Here is a 16,824-nt window from a genome sequence, read left to right as displayed (position 1 = left end):
AGTCTAATTTTCCCTTACCTGTGGGCTTTTAGTTATAATATGCAGATTACTAAGGCCCTATGGGAAGTTAAATGTTTATTATACTAAGATTAGAAGTAGAGGTGGAATAAATATGCATATGAAACATGTCCCCTCTAAAGAAAAAAAGTTCACTGTTCCTTCTCAACTAATAGTCATCCTTCATCCCTCCTCTTTCTTTTTAGCTCCTAGTATCTTCTACTTTTCCATTCTCTCAAGAAATACCATCACCCAAGCATTGCTGACTCAAGGGCATTAGCTTACATATTCACACACAATTTAAAAAATATAATACCTGGATTATTTTCAGTGCCAAACATAGCTGTAATTATGTATTTCTTTTGGACATGTTTTATGTTATTAAAGCATGCAAATACTTTATCTCCCTCAAGTTTTCCAGCCTTCAGTTGGCAGAAAGTCTTTTCTTTTTCCTTTCTCTTTCCAAAGCATCTAATACAATTTCCTGAATAGATAGTCAATAAACTTGGTTGCTGAGGGCTCATCTTTTCCCAGGGTAGTGTTTGAAAACAATATCATCTACTGCCAACAAAAAACACCTCTGGCTTCTTTTATTTTACTTATTTCCCTATAGAGGTCTTCCATTTCTCATTCTAAATTTCTGCTGTTTCTTTCTGCTGTCACATCTAAAGTTCCCGCAGAAGGTCAAAAACTGTTTAACGATGGCCTACTATTAAAAAAAACCTGTCCCAATCACCAAGAAATAAGTTAGCTCTACTTGTCCACCTATAGAGATCCCAATTACCAGGCAGTTTAAAACCCAATGCATCTTAATTAGAACTTTTTCAAATGCAATAAGTAAAACAATGTGCAACCTTTATTAGAAGTCATTTTCGGCTTGCTAATCTCCAGAGTAGATACTACAGTCAACTTGCTTCAAGCTGGGGCACTGTTTCCAGCACATCCATAATATAATGCACGGTATTCTTTGTCTGTGTTGTGCCTTCAGCGACTGAAAAAATATACATGCATGCACACTTTGCATCCAAAGGCACAAAGTTAACAACACATTGAAAGAAGGAATTAGCTTCCTGTCTCTCAAAGACTATTTCCACTCAGGGGCCCAGCTGCTGATGCTACAGAAATAGTTTACTATCCTGGGTACATCTTTTTAGGCCAGCAAATCTACTACAACCTTGTACAGATCCTTGTACAAACTTTTACCACTTTCCTCACATTTATCATCTTATCAAATGTTCTGATGTGGCAACATTTCTGACCTATATTACATATAACATTTCATACGTTCCTATATGGCAAAAAGTTCCGTGGAAATGTTTGCAGGTCAAAAGCCCCCCTGCAAACACTGCTACAGAACTTTTTGCTGTTAGTGCAGACAGTGAGTTATTGGAGGGGATCCTCACAGAGGAAGTGACTCATGCCCCACCTCTGTCAATGGCTGGGTTGACCAGTAGCTGGAAAGCTGTGTGCACCCATTCTTGCTGGGAAGAACATCACGGAGGTGAATGAAAAGACTGCTGGAAAGCATCTTTCCAATGGCTTTTCAAGACACTTGAGATCCAGTAGGCACTGGGCTGTGGCAGGGATTCACCAGAAGAGGAGGGTCAAACCACAGCACACAAATGTGGGCAAGTGGGGTCTCTAACTGACCTTCTAATACAGACCCTCACTACAGCAAACACACATGCACTCATGGGCTGCTTTGTAGAGAAGTGCTGGGACTCTGGCGTGCAGATTCTCATTACTGCCCCAGAGGTTTAAAAGTTCTTAAGCTGGCCGGGCGCGGTGGCTCAAGCCTGTAATCCCAGCACTTTGGGAGGCCGAGGCGGGTGGATCACGAGGTCAAGAGATCGAGACCAACCTGGTCAACATGATGAAACCCCGTCTCTACTAAAAATACAAAAATTAGCTGGGCACGGTGGCGCGTGCCTGTGATCCCAGCTACTCAAGAGGCTGAGGCAGGAGAATTGCCTGAACCCAGGAGGCGGAGGTTGCGGTGAGCCGAGATCGCGCCATTGCACTCCAGCCTGGGTAACAAGAGCGAAACTCCGTCTAAAAAAAAAAAAAAAAAAAAAAGTTCTTAAGCTAATATTCACCACCAACCCAGAAGAAAAAAGCAAAGAAAGACCTACTTATATACCAAAATAAGAGTAAAGGAGATCCTATCTTCGGCAAAAGCTCAGGTTAGTAAATTACCACCACCCCATCCCAGAAACCTAGTCTGGAAGAGAGACGGTAAGATCCGGAACAGGATTTAACTTTTGATACTATCTTTTTAAAATGGAAAGAAAGAGCAAGTCACAGTACAATATAAAATGTTTACCCAGTTATTAGTAAACTTTTAACAATGTCACATACAGATTGGAGTGAAAAAAAAATCTTCTGGGGGTAAAAAGCAAAATATTACAGAAAACTAAAAACTATGTAACTGTACATAGCTAGGAATTGATGGCTTAGGTAATTGCACTGAAAGTGAGACTCATGGAAGAGAGCTACGCCTTAATTAGCTGCTGAGTTTTCTCATATCACATACTCCCAAATGGAGTATTTCACATTCAGCAGACTTATTAATGAATAAATGCCCAGTGGGAATTAACTAGCACCTCATTCTGAAAGGCTGCTCTTGGCAAAAATGTAATAACCACAAGGCAAGCAAGTTGATGGCCAATATACACTGGAGGCTGTGCTGGGCATCACATCCTTTAGAATAATGCCCATTACTTTAAGTTTGAGAGTCACAGGTTCATACTGCCTAACCTTGCTAAATGCCCTGCTGCCGGACAACATGCAAAGGAAGGGTGAAGTTTCTGAACAACTTTCCAAGCTTCGCAGTTGGCTTGTACTTGAAACAAATTTAGTTACTATCTGCTGTCTCACATATAAGCAAAGAGCTTCCTGGTCAGTGGCTCAGCTGCACACAGAGGTGAGGGAGCTGGCACAGCATGCAGCATGTCCCTCTACAGGAATCATCTCATCCTCTCAACGTGAGGCACCAAACATGCCACGTTTGGCCGGTGACCCCCCACCACCCCACACCGCCTTTCATGCACCATTCATTACTGCTATGTTTCTTTAAATTCAGTCTGCTCCTTAAGGAAACTCCCTGGCAAGTGAAAACAGCAGCAAAGGTAAAAGAATGTGGAGAATTTGGCTGCTGCCTGCGGTATTAGGAAGAACAGCAATTACTCAACTCTCTTCTAGTGTCAGACGCAGAAATGAGCATGTGAATTTGGGCAAGTTTTGGCCTGTCTTTGCTCCAGCTTCTCCCTTTGCAGTCTCTGTCACCTACCTACCTCATAGTCTTAATAATTAATGAAATACATAAGAAAATGGGAGAAAGAAAAGGCAGCAAAGGCATGAGAGAGGTTTGAGTTCACCCTGAATCCAGACTAGGCCACAGTTAATGCGACTGAAAGACTTCAGGCATTTAAAAGCTGTCACTAACTTTCCAATGCCATGTTTTGCCGTCTCCACTGCCGCTTGATAAACGTTAACTATGGAGGAACTCTTGATCTTTTCCTCTAAGCCCTTCTGTCTACAGCACTTGGCAGTCATGTAGACACTATCACTTTCTCCTTCCCTGGTTCTGCAAACACAAGGTAATATTTGACTCCTGTCTAGCACTTCTAGGTCATAAAAACATACATCTTAGGACAAGTAGGACCTTAAGATATCATCTGACTCAGTTCCCCTGTCTTCAGGTGGGTAACTATTTAATTCCCTTTTAACAAATTAAGGCAAAGTGAGGCCAAGGGAAGCTGAGGAGTTTAAGTCACTGAGCTATTAAGGGATGAAGGGGGCTTTCAAAGCCACGGCTGTGTTTTCCTTTATCATGTCATCACATACAAGAATTCTGTAATACTCACCTTTCTGGGCAGCCTCAAACTCTTTCTGAAACAAGCTAAGATATACATAAATACAGTCACACTCTTGATTAAAATATGGAAATTTATTTGGTCTCTCATTTTTATGTGACAGGTAGTGGTAATAAATCTTCTTAAAATCTGCCTGAAACAGAGGCACTCAGGGTTTCTGAAAAGCATACAGCATACCCATTCTGTCTCCAACTGTTTAAACATCCTTCTACTTTGACTTCCAGAGATAAAATTGTCTAAAATCCATCCCTTTTCCTCACTCAAAACTGTAAAAGCCCGTACTTTAAAAAAAAAGCAAAGCTCCCAACTATGGGAAGTGAGACAAGGTTTTCAAGATCTGTATTTGATAACATGATGGAATATTCTGTCTCTACAGACTTATAAACACACACACAAAGGGGTCCAAGCCTATGCACCCCATATTCCTCACATCATAAGGCCTGAAGTGGTCCAACTACTTCACAAAGTCTAGTTCAGGTCAAACATCCTCAAGCTAGCTTTGCCTTATTTTGGCAGGTCTTTCGCGGTCTTAAAAAGAGGTATCACAAGTCTCCAACAAAAGATGCCTTCTGTTTAATCACAGCTGTGAAACGTTTTGCTGTGGCCTTTGGATAAGAAGCTAAATAAGTTACCTCTTCTTGTAGACTGGGACTCTGCAGTCTCAGGTTTCATTCTGCCCTGCCAGAAATTCCTTTCTGTTTTGAATCTGAGATGTTTGTTTATGGTTTTTGTTTTGAAATGATAAATAAGACAGCCACAGTTTTTAGTTACAGCTTATAGACTACCATCTGCACATTCTCGTTTTTCATTAACCTTTCTAAAGGCAAGGTAGCTGGCTGCTAAAATTTCCAAATAGTAAACTGTTCAAACTCTCTTCTCAGGAAGCTGAAATATAAAATGACAACACCCTACAATATAATTAACACTTGGTTTTCTTTCTTAAATATTCAGACTATCTCAGGACAGTCTGAATTAGGATGTTAATTTGACATCTTTCTCATTTTGTTTGTAGGTTACATGTCTGAATACCAGAACTCTTGATAAACGATAGAAGTGCTACAATGATAGGTACTAAAGGAGTTTCTGGAAGAAAATCCAGTTTCTACTATGTGATAATAAGGCTTCATCATCAAGAAGAAAAAAAAAGTTGTAAACCACTGATTCCAAGGATTTCTCTTCATCAAGTTCTTTCTCCTTGTTCCACAGCAGCCAATTTAAAGCATCTGCCTTATGAATTCTCAGCCAGTATTTACTGGATAAAAATGATACTTATTTTCAGACACAAAGGAATAGTCACAGTTAAGAGTACATAGTTCTGTTCTTCCTCCCAAAGTGGGACCATACCTACACTAAGAATTAAAGAGACAATAACATTAGATATTTTGATTCTAGGTGTTCTTCTTCCTACCCCACACTGTATACAGCACAAAGACTCCCCAGAGCCAATGCAAATCCATGACCAACCTGAAGTATTCGTCCACATCAAAGATGGTTAGAATACCACCTGGGAGAGAGAAAAGCAACACATATGGCCTCTGGCCCTCACACCCTCTCCTGCTCATTCCCAAGCCAGTAGTGGTCTTTGAACCAGCTAGGCTTGCTGCTGCTTCCTTCTGTAACCTCAGTGAGATGTATCGGCCTTGCCTGGCTATATCCTTGGGGTCTCCAACGTCTCCCAGGATGTCTGGAAATCCTCAAAAAGTTCTAACAAAAAAATGGAAATTTAATTCGCTCTCATAAAACCATTTGCCATTAATATTAAAAGACCATTTTTGAACAATTATTGATTTGAAATAGCTCTTTGGATGTAGGGGCTCAAACCACAAAATCAACCAGGAGTTCACATTCTGCTGAAATCCCAAAGGAGCTGGGAATTGTAGTTGCACTGGCTCAAACCAGCACGTTTCCTTAGTCCACAGACCCTGTACTCACAGCCCCTGTTCTCAGCACTTCATGGTTCTTTTCTCTTTGACAAACATCTGACACCAGAATTCCCCCTCTAACCCCCGACACCCCTTTGAAGAGACTTAGTTAAGAATGGAGAAAATGTGTGTCCACAAATTATATATATATATATATATATATATATATATATATATTTAATTGTACTTTAGGTTCTGGGATACACGTGCAGATCATGCAGAATTGTTGCTGAGGTACACATGTGGCAATGTGGTTTGCTGCAAAAGTAAATTTTTAATCTTACAGAGAAAGCTAACAAAGAGGAAAACGAGACAGGATAGAAAATAGAATGGAAGTTAAAATTAATCTTATTTTTAAAAATCTATTTGGTACCAGAAACTAGCGCACGCATGCACAGACACACACACACAATATACAGACACACACACATAATCTTGTATATACATCTATGTGATCGCATATATAAATCTCCAATCCTCACTACAATATTTACTTAATAGAAAGCTATTAATATTCAGTTTTCACAGATGAGGAAACTGAAGCTCTGAGAAGCTAAGCAAGCTGATCTCACAATTTAAAAAAATAACAGAGTTAAGATTTGAGTGCAGGTTTGTCTGGCCCAAGCCCTATTTTCTTTTTCCTAAAATATCCTGCATAAGAAGCATGGGGAAAAAGGAGGGAAGAGAGGAGACCCTCAGGTCTTTCCTATTGCTGCATCCTCCACTAAACCTTTCCTGGTAGTCAGATGTGGGTTAGAGTCCCTCTCAGTTGCTCCTGACATGCTTGGTGCCTGTGTATCTCATGGCTTACCAAACTGGATTGCAATGAATTGTCTGTTTTCCCAATTTACCATCAGAACATGGCCTGTGTGAAAACAGGGCCCATATCTTATTTATTTTGGCTGAAAAATAGCGATTATAATAGCAGGTAACATTTATCAGGTTTTTTAATATGCCATACTCTGTGTACATGCTTTACAAATAAGTACTAGCTTTTTGCTAAAGTGTGGTCCCGGCACCAGCAACACTGGCATCACCCAGGAATCTGTTAGAAATGCAGAATCGCAGGTATCACCCTAGACTAACTTAATTATAACTTGCATTTTTGATACCCAGGTGATTTGTGTGCACACACAAAAATTTTAGAAGTACAGTTTTATCTCATTTAACCCTCACAGCGAACCTGGGAGGTATCCATGACTAACAGATAGGAAAATTGTGGCTTACACAAGTGGTGTCACTACTGTATAGCACAGAGACGAGACCCACAGAGACTCAGTAAATATTTGCAGGCAGAAGGATGGCGGGAAAACAGGTAGAGCTAGAAAAAGAACAGAGGAATGGATAATCCTCTGACCTCTGGTTTTGCCTAGTTTATACCAACTGCAGCAGCAGGTGGAACCATAGCCCCCATGGGGTCAAGCTGTGGCAGTACAAGCTGTTTCTTTGCTCAAGCCAGGCCGAACCCTGTGGTAGTCATCAGTGGGAACACTCAGGAGCTAGGAGCAAAATTTCCTCCCAGGAGATAACGTGAAGCAAACTGGAAATTACTGATTACAGTACATCTAGGTCCTCCACCTTCTCCCCAAATTAAATATTTTTAATTATTTGCTCACAGATAGTTACATTTATAATTCCAACAAATTAATGTAAAAAATTTCAGACCTAAAACTTACTCAAACTTTATAAACTTTGTAGAAATTTTTTAGACAAGGCATAAAAAATAGTCATTAGAAGGGGCAGGGACTGAATTCAGTAACAACTTGCTTCCTTTCTAAGAGCCCACACTCCTTAACTACTTAGGATCAATGACTCAGGTAGATGAGGATTAGGTAGAACAAGAGACTGAGCCCACATAAAATCATTTACTTCTACTGGTTAGTAGCCTTGTTGTTAGTAAGCACGTTCCATGTGCCAGTCAGTCTTTTAACTGCTTCTTAGGGATTCTTTGAGTCCTTATAGCAACCCTATTATTAATCCCACTATATAGATGAGAAAGTTGAGACACACAGAAGCAGAGTGCAGATCTGACCCCAGAAACCAAGTTCTTTTTTTTTTTTTTTGAGATGGGGTCTCACTCTGTTGCCCAGGCTGGAATGCAGTGGCACGATTTCAGCTCACTGCAGCCTTTGCCTCCGGTTTCAAGCAATTCTCCCACCTCAGCCTCCTAAGTAACAGGGATTACAGGGGCCTGCCACCGCACCCGGCTTATTTTTTTGTATTTTTAGTAGAGACGGGGTTTCACCATGTTGGCCAGGTTGGTCCTGAACTCCTGACCTCAGGTGATCCACCCGCCTTGGCCTCTCAAAGTGCTGGGATTACAGGCGTTGAGCCATCACATCTGGCCCCAAGTTCTTGAAGCTTACACTCTTCTACCAACAGCTAAGTATTTTCATGTAGGGAATTGACTGAGGTTGGAGGGAGGTAAGGAACTGATAACTGTTCACTTTGCAACTAACAAAGGAAAATAGGATCTTTAAAAACAATTTTTTTTTTCATGCTGGCCCAAAATAAACACAGTTTAGTGTTTACCTTGAGGGTATTCTTACATATAGGTATATTCAACCACTCTTATCTTGACTTAGGAGGTCTTGACTAAGCAGAGGTTTTCAATGATGTAACCAGGCTACTACTGCCCAGGACATGCAGCAGGGTGGGTGAAGCTGAGAGGTGCTGATAAAGCGACACATCCTAGTTTACTGCCCACACTTATCTGCCTAGTGGGACAAGCTAAAACAAAGAGAAAACCACTCTCCAAAGGAAACTTGCCATTTTGAAGCACAGCTACTAAGGCATTAAGAATACAGCTTCATTCTTAGATGTTGAGAAACATTCTGAGACAAACTGCACAGGCTCTAAGAATGGGTAGGATCACGTCCCCCCACAAAAGAAAGGGATGACTACTCATACTTTTAAACCCAGGTCAAATTCAAATCCCCCTTGTCTGCTTTGCCACCAGAGCCTGAAGAGATCACTTCAGATGTTTTGATTCCTACTACTGATTTTATCCACAAATTTCACTAGCCAATTAATCATACTTAGACTTGCAAAATCACTTCTACTTGGCTTGAATTTATATTATGTAGACTTTTTACAGTCTTGCCGTCTTTATTTCTTATCTTGATTAAGAATGTACAGAGTGAAGAATACATCTGAGAGGTCTCCGGGCTCCCCAGCATCCCCCTCATTCCAGCAGAAGGCCTTGTACAGCACAGAAGGCCAATGAGTGAGTGACTGATTTCCATGCAAAGGCAAGTCAGATCTTTGAAAACGCAGCTTTGGAGAATTGGAGAAGGAAAGCATTCAATGTGTTATTCATGCATGCTTAACTAGTCTACTGTTTCTCCCTCAAATAATTAAATGAGCTTTACTGGGGTGTCTCCAAAATCCTGATACCAAACGTGCCATACGGAACACAGTGTTACAGGAACCCGCTTTGCTAAAGATATTTCCCTTCCACTCATTTTACCACCTCCTACCCTATTGTATTTACAGGCTAAAGCAACACTATCATCTCTGCTTGCACCATAGCCTGGGAGATGTTAAGCACACCCACATTTTTCAGGAATTTCACAATTAATGTCTGGAATGTGTTTTGGATTATTCTTCAAAGGATGATATAGTTGCCCTAAGATGAATTCAATATTTTCCCTTCTCCTATTCGTCATTCTTTAGTCCACCCACTCATTACCTCCTCAGGGTCATCTGTTTTATCTGTAATATATCCCCTAACTTCATAATGCCCGTCCCTGCCTCACCCAGCTGTTCACTCATTCATCCAGGTCATCGCATCTTCGACAAGCCACACAAAACACAGAAACCTGTCCCAAGCCACCAAATATCTCCTACAAATGGATGTAATGCCCACATAGATTAAGGACTGTTCAGACAGTTTTCTTCATAAATTAATCTGTTTACAACCCTACTGCCAACATCTTCCTTAGAGATTTTCCTGGTCAGTGTTCAATATGTGTTAATGGCAGCAAATATCTCCAGCCTTGCGATTTTTGCCATTCTGATAATACGCAATCCATTTGGCCTTTGCCAAGTGTTTTATGTGACAGGACTCCTCAATAACAGTGAAGATTCTGTAAGCCTGGCAATCAAAGTGAAGGTCACTGAGTCCTGTCATTTATGTAAGTACAGTGAATAGTTAGTCTCTCCATGTTTTGCCAATATTTACTTTTGGGAGGAACTAATTATTTCCTTGTTTACTTCATTGGTTTATCTTCCCATTCCCTGATAACATAATTTTATGGGCCCTCTGCTTGTTCCTCTGGGATCTTAGGGCTCCCTCTCTAAGGATTTCTGAGAGGAAATGTGAAACCCATTATTCGAAAACAAAGCCAAGAGCCTAATTTCTCTAACTATAGAACCTGAGTATTAATTTTGCCCCCGTCTCTTTACTTAAATTAAAATTCATGGACTCTTAACTTCAAGACTACAGCAGAGTGGTGAGAGTAGTTTCCATGTGGCTTGTGCAGAATGAAATGTTTGGGTTCTCTATCTGGTCTCCTGCAGCCTGCTCTCTGGAGCAGATGCTCCCCACATTTTCTTCCAAGCAGCCATCATCTTCACTGATTGTCTTCCAGGGATAAGCAAAGAAACTTTGCATGGCCAGTTTCAGGAAACAAAACCCTGTTCTTTGCTGTAATTACCCTACTACATATACTTAGTTTTCTACTCACTGCCCAGTGAAAAATGTGTAAAAGGAAAAGTTAAAGTTCCTGGGGGAAATAAAAGGAGGATTTTGTTCTGAAGGCGGTAGCTTTCAGATAGCAGTGGTGAAAAACATGCAATGCTGAGTTCCAAAAGATGAAGCCACTGAGTAAATAGTCATCAGGAAAAAAGCTGGTGCTTATCTGAAATAGCTATCACCTGAATCTACCACAACAGAGTTCTCAGAACAAAGTGACTCAAGTAGTCTCCACTTGGTTCCTAATCACTGTCTGTATAAACCGTCAAAACAAGTCACCATCTGCCCTTTACTGCCCAGAGAGGTTGTCATGGCCTCCCACCTTGCCTCATTCCTTACAGAAGCACAATGTGGTATTCCACGTGGGAGAAGAAATGGCTCTCACCCACTTAGCTCAAAATATAATCCTCACTGTCCAATCAAAACCTTCTTTCTAGAAAATCTCACTTCATTAATTTTTCAAAACTCTGCCTTTGATCCTCCAAAGATGTCTCTCATCCAGACTTCTTTCTCAGGGATTCAGGATCCAAACTTGTTTCTCTGGCTTCCAGGTGATTTTCCTGGAGTCAGGCAGCCTGGCCAGGAAAACAGGCCAGTCAGGATGCTTCAAAGAGCAACAGGAGGTCTCAGCAGATGAAAGGAAACAGGAAAGAGACCTGCACCCAGGTCCCAAAAAGCACTTTGTTTTTTGTTTGTTTGTTTTTGAGATGGAGTTTTGCTCTTGTTGCCCAAGCTGGAGTGCAATGACAGGATCTCGGCTCGCTGCAACCTCCGCCCAGGTTCAAGTGATTCTCCTGCCTCAGCCTCCTGAGAGCTGGGATTACAGGCACGCGCCACCACACCTGGCTAATTTTTTTTGTATTATTAGTAGAGACAGTTTCACCATGATGACCAGGCTGTTCTTAAACTCCTGACTTCAGGTGATCTGCCCACCTTGGCCTCCCAGAGTACTGGGATTCCAGGAGTGAGCCACCGGCCCTGCCCCAAAAAGCACTTTCCAGACTAGAGAAAGTAGAAAAAAAACTTTAGGAATCAGGCTCTATGCTCAACTCTTAAAATGCACTTACCACTCCCCAGCCCCCATAGCAAAAGGAATAATTAAATCAGAATTTATTTAATAACAATCTAAACGATGCTGAAAAGAAATCCAAGTGTACATCTCACAAGGTGCACAGGGCACAACTCACCACGTTATCATTCAGAAACTATTTTTTTCCTTCAGCATTCTTTCTATGGATAGGATGGTTCTTCCATTTATTCAACCTACTTTTACTGAGAGCCAACTGGGCGAGCATGCCTTAAAAACCTAAGACAGTGCGCCACAAGTTGAAAGGGGCCCATTTCTGTCCATGATTTATCTAACTCATTTTGTGAACTGCAGTTAAAAACATAATTTTCTTCCCCCTACAAAGTCAGTATGGGAGTAAACACAGCTAAAAATTACTGCAAGTTGGCAAACAGAGAATATAATTTGTATTTAAATTATGTCATCGAAAGCAGGGAGATTAGTCATGATAATATTTCTATACCATGCAATATGTTTTTACAGTGTAGCCAATTAAAGAAGTTTTCAAGTTTTCATTAACAGATACAACCAGTAGGGGTCATTTTAGTGCAAAAATTGCAGCAAAAGAGACTTTGACATGAATAAAATATGTTAATTCCTATTCATGTTAGTTAATGATAACCATGCTTCTCCACGTGAATTTCTGAATAAAAATGGAAACTGAGGGAAACACTGGCCACTCAGAAATTTCCTGTAAACTCACAGAACAACAAGAGATAATCAATACCTTCTAGCTAGCTGCTGACATGTAAAGACTCCTCTAATTCTTATTTTAAAAATGGGGGGAGGGGGCGGTTGGGGTATAACTTATTCCACGCTTTCCATAAGTCTTGTCGTTAAGTGAAAACACTGAACATTTAAACACACGATTGAAAATATCTATCTAAATCCAGCCATTATACCATGCCAGGTAACACTGCCCTTACTTTGGTTTCACAGATTTAGAATGCAAGTTGACTGCTGTTTTCAGTTTTGTTTTGTTTTGTTTTTTTTTTAAAAAGGAAGTGCCCTGGACGCACAATATGGGTAGCTGAAAACAGGCCTACAAAATAAAAAGTGTTTCTAGAGAAACTAATTGAGATATAATCATGTCAACAAAGCCTTCTAAGCATTTCAAAGCTAATACCAAGTACACAGGGTGTTACCAGAAAAAAGGAAGCTATGAGGGATCACATCATTTCAGAGGAATGAAAGGCTCACCAAACTGCCAAAATACTCTATACTGTGACATGGGATATGCCTGCCAAAACACTTGATTACTGTAAATGTTCCCTGAGCATTTCCTTCACCAGAAACAGACTAAGAAGAAACAAAACAAGGGTTAGAATCTTCAGAACTTGCAGAAGTCCTTCTCGGAGCACAGCAGTTTCCACTGCATTTCAACTGTGTTTCACGTTGCTTGTTCTTTTCAGATTTACGAGAGGCTGGATTAAGTTATACACTCCAAGTGGCAGGGTTCAAAGATACATCTTTCAGTCTAGGTCATTCAGAATTCCCAAAGTCAAAACACATAAAATGGTATCAGAAGTTAGTCTCATGGCCATTTTTCCTGAGGTAAGGCATAAAGAGAAGTTATAAAAGGGAACAATACTAGGTGAGAGGCTTTTTTGTACTTCAATGAACTCTTCTAACCCAATGTCTTGTGTGTGCAGCAAAGCAAGTCCCTCCCCTCTGAGAAGAGTTCCCTTCACTCATCACTGCCCACTAGCTTCCAAACCAGAAAGGCCTCCCCTATTTTCCCGAACTGCCCAAACCCTAAAACTACACAGGTATAAAATAAGTACCTATGTGTGTGTCTGTATTTAGAAAGAATCGCAGCACTGAAAGACTTTTAATAGATCAATTTCTATCCTTGAGGCTGTCACCTCCTTTTTCAGTATCCCAGCATACTAAACAAACACACACAAGGATGCTTCAGAATAAACCGTTCCCTGGACTGTGCTGGCTGTAAGTAGTGAGGAAGGCACGCCGGGCCGAGGGCACCGGTCTCTCCTCGCCGCCTCCCCAGAAAGGAGGCTGCTGCGTGCGCTCTGCTCACTCGCCAGGATGCCCCCGGAACAGCATCGTCAGCCCCACGTCAGCCGGAGCAGGGATCCCACTTTAACTGATGCTCACCAAACCCTGCCCCCGTTAGCCACATCAAAAGAACTCACGGCCTCGTTCTAGACCCCAAACCAGACCAGAAACCCTTAAGGCCGACGCACGCGGGCAGGGTTAAGGCCAACACGCACCAACATTGGCTCCCCAACCAGAAAGACTCTGCGAATCTCATCTCTTTCTCCCTCGGTCAATCTCGACACCGCGGCGCACAAAGCACGGTGGAGAAGCCAGCAGAACAATCCCCGCTGTCAAACAAACAAAAAGGAGGAACCGGCAACGCGATAGGAAACACGCGCCTATCTCCTATTAAAAAGCAGCCACTAAGAGCAACAACTTTTCACTCCCAGGTGCAACCCCCACCCCCTTTTCCTTTCAGGAGAGAAAGCCTTTGACCGTTTTCAATAGGCAAATAAATGAGTAACCACCGTGTGTAACTTCCCCTGGGCTGACATATTCGGAGGCTGAAATTGATTTACGTGCGGAGGAGGAGGAAGGGGGTGAAGGAAAGAGCTCAAGGAAAAAATAATAAAAGAGTCACTCGGGGAGTGCAAGCTGAAGACACGTCTCCTCCACCCACAGAAAAGGACTTTCGCGGCCGGTGTGCAGCTCGCGGTGCCACACTGCGCCAGTGCGGGGAGGGCGGCAGGGCCGGGCTCCCCGAGGGGCTCGCGCGCGGCAGCCTCCGCAGTGCCCCCCCGCCAGCCCGCGGAGCCCCTACCTCGGGGCGCAAGGACAGGCCACCCAGCCCCTGTCGGAACGGCCACACGTGTGCGCGTCGGCGCGGAGACAGGGGGGAATCCTCCACCCTCCCGCCCCCACCCACCGTACCCAACCTCGCCCGCGGCTGCCGGAGCGTCGGGGGGAGCAGGGAGAGGGAACGCAGGGCCGCGGGGACTCTCTCCCGGGGGCGGCGGCCGCCCCTCCTCCCGCGGAGCCCTCTTTCCTCCGGAAAGTCTCGGCCAAACTTTGTTCCGCGCAGCCAGCGCTGAGGGGGCGGCGCGGGCCAGGTGGGAGGGGGCCCGCAGCGGGCGGCCGTACCTTCGCAGACGCCCGCTTCGTACTCGGTGAGGGAGTCGCCATTGAGCGGGGGGCGGATGACACAGCGCAGCCCCCGATCGCAGGTTCCGTAAATCCCGAAGGTGCCGCCGCAGCTCTCGTTCCTCTGGCTGGCGCACGTGTAGCAGCAGCCGCAGACGCCCTGCACGATGCTCCCCGGGCAATTCCTGGGCTCCTCGCACTTGGACTCGTCACAGGGCAGGCAGACCAGCGCCCGGGTGCCGGAGCGCGCCAGCAGCAGCAGCAGCAGCCCCAGCAGCGAGGCCGGGAGGTGCCCGCAGCCGGCCAACCCCCTGCCCCCCGCCACCAAGTACATCCTCCTGCGCCGCCGCCGCCGCCTCCTTGCAGCCGGGCCGGGAGCGGGGCGGGCGCCCTCCCCTGCGCGGGGCACACGCGCCGCCGCCGCCGCACCGGCAGCCCGCGGTCCTCGCCGCCCCTCTCGGGGCCCCCGGGGCGCGCCTCCCCGCGCGGGGCGAGGCCCCCGCCCCTTCTGCGGGCCGCGCCGACCCCGAGCCCACGAGCGTCGGCGCTGGCGGCAGCGGCGGCTTCCCCTCCTCCTCCTCCTCCTCCCGGGAGGGAGGGGGAAAAAAGAAAAAAGTTTCCTCCCGGCAGCTCCGGTTCAACCCAAACTTCTGGCGCGGCGGCGGCGGCGGCTGCTGCGCTCGGCTCCAGCCCGGGCCGGCGGCGCCTCCTCCCTCTTCTCCTCCGAGTCGGCCGGCCCCGCAGCGGCGCAGCCTCCGGGCCGGTCCCCGCCTCCCGAGCTGCCGAGTGGGCGCGGTGGCGCAGCACACAAGATCCTCGGCGTCCGCTCCGCGCGCCCCGCTCGCCTCACTCCTGCGCCGCTCCTCCGGGCGCTTGTTTATGGCTGGAGCCTCCGCCGCTCGGGCTGTGCCCTCCCCCATCCTACCTCCTCCCCCAGACCTTGTCCCCCACCTCCCCCCCGCGCCGCGCGCCGCTCATTGGCTGCCCCCCCACCCCCTCCCCGGCCCGGCCGGCCCCCTCCGCCTCCCCCTCCCCCTCTCGGGCGGCTGGGCCCTTCCTCCCTCCCTCCCTCCCTCACGCGCCTCCTCCTCCTCCCCCCGATCTCCTCCTCCCCGAGCCCGGCGCACCGAGCCGGCCCTGCCTCCGAGCCGCGGCTCTGGCCCCGGCACCGCGGGCGCGCTGCGGATGGGCTCGGGGCGCACCCAGCAAGCGGCGAGAGTCGCGGCGTCCCGGGCGCCCGCTGGCACCGTGGCCTCAGAGGCAAGTCTGGGAGCCAGGAGGGCGAAGCGGCTGCACCTTCCGGGCCAGATTGGAGTTCGAAGAGTGGCGGGGACCCCAAAAGCTCGGGGCCGGGCGATGGCTGCAGCCTCGGGAGGGTACCCGCCGGATCGAACCCTGGGAGAGGGAAGCAAAGGCGTGGAACCTCCGCACACTGGATGAGAATCCATCTTCCACTCGAGCTGGGAATAGACTTTGTAAAAGATATTATGTAATGGAGTCTCGGGCACCCTGAGACCTCTCCAGCGAAGCTGAAATGAATTAAGTGCTTTAAACGGTCTTGGTAAATATTCCGCGGGAGCTGGGGAGGACCGTAGAGGATGGCTGTAGCTGGAGTTGAATTTTAACTGTCCTCATCCTGGGTTTTGTCGCTCTGCTGTCTGTGCCGAGGTACTGTATTACGGGAGGGGGGGTGACTGGAAATTAACAAAGCTGAATCTTTCTCCCTGAAGTAATGCCCAAAACTGGATTACTACATGCCTTGACATGACTCTACCCGTAGATCTCATGCATCATAAATGTCATTTGACATTGCCGTTTTCTTTCTCAGTTCATGGACAAAAGTGGTGGGTTTTCATTGATTGTCAATGCATTAATAAAGAAGATATGTGGTACATAGTCTTTGTGATAAATCAGCTAAAGAAGCAACCAAAGTGATGCAAAATGCACCGCGTGGAGATGGTTTCTCTTCAGTGGTTGTCAGAAAAGGTTCTCTTAATGATGGCTCTGTCATTGATGGGATGTGAAGCAGTGATCCGCTCCGTAGTGGCCTAACATGCACAAGATGGGTACCAAAGCGAGTAACATTACTTAATTAACAAAAAGACTGGTCAATGGGGGAAAAAAATCAAT

The 16,824-nt window shown here is 45.4% G+C and overlaps 2 protein-coding genes across 2 annotated transcripts in view; one reads left to right on the top strand and one right to left on the bottom strand.

The window, feature by feature from the left end:
* Window positions 1-15,548, bottom strand: part of CRIM1 (cysteine rich transmembrane BMP regulator 1) — a 193,560-nt gene extending 178,012 nt beyond the window's left edge. The window contains exon 1 of the mRNA XM_012475341.3: window positions 14,695-15,548. Coding sequence (XP_012330764.2) covers window positions 14,695-15,028 — 334 coding nt within the window. The 5' untranslated portion in view covers window positions 15,029-15,548. The remainder of the gene's footprint in view (window positions 1-14,694) is intronic.
* A 25-nt stretch (window positions 15,549-15,573) lies between these two features.
* On the top strand, window positions 15,574-16,586 carry LOC110569038 (uncharacterized). Its single transcript, XM_064363777.1, has 2 exons — window positions 15,574-16,255; window positions 16,363-16,586. Exon 1 carries the CDS (start codon window positions 15,574-15,576, stop codon window positions 16,132-16,134), a length of 561 nt encoding a protein of 186 aa, XP_064219847.1. The 3' UTR covers window positions 16,135-16,255; window positions 16,363-16,586.
* Window positions 16,587-16,824: the final 238 nt, after the last annotated feature.

Source organism: Aotus nancymaae, unplaced genomic scaffold, assembly GCF_030222135.1.
Source record: "Aotus nancymaae isolate 86718 unplaced genomic scaffold, 86718_ANA_hifiasm-v0.15.2.pri h1tg000057l, whole genome shotgun sequence".
NCBI lineage: Eukaryota > Metazoa > Chordata > Mammalia > Primates > Aotidae > Aotus > Aotus nancymaae.
Note: the sequence above shows the minus strand (reverse complement) of the source record. Positions and strands in the feature narration are given on the sequence as shown.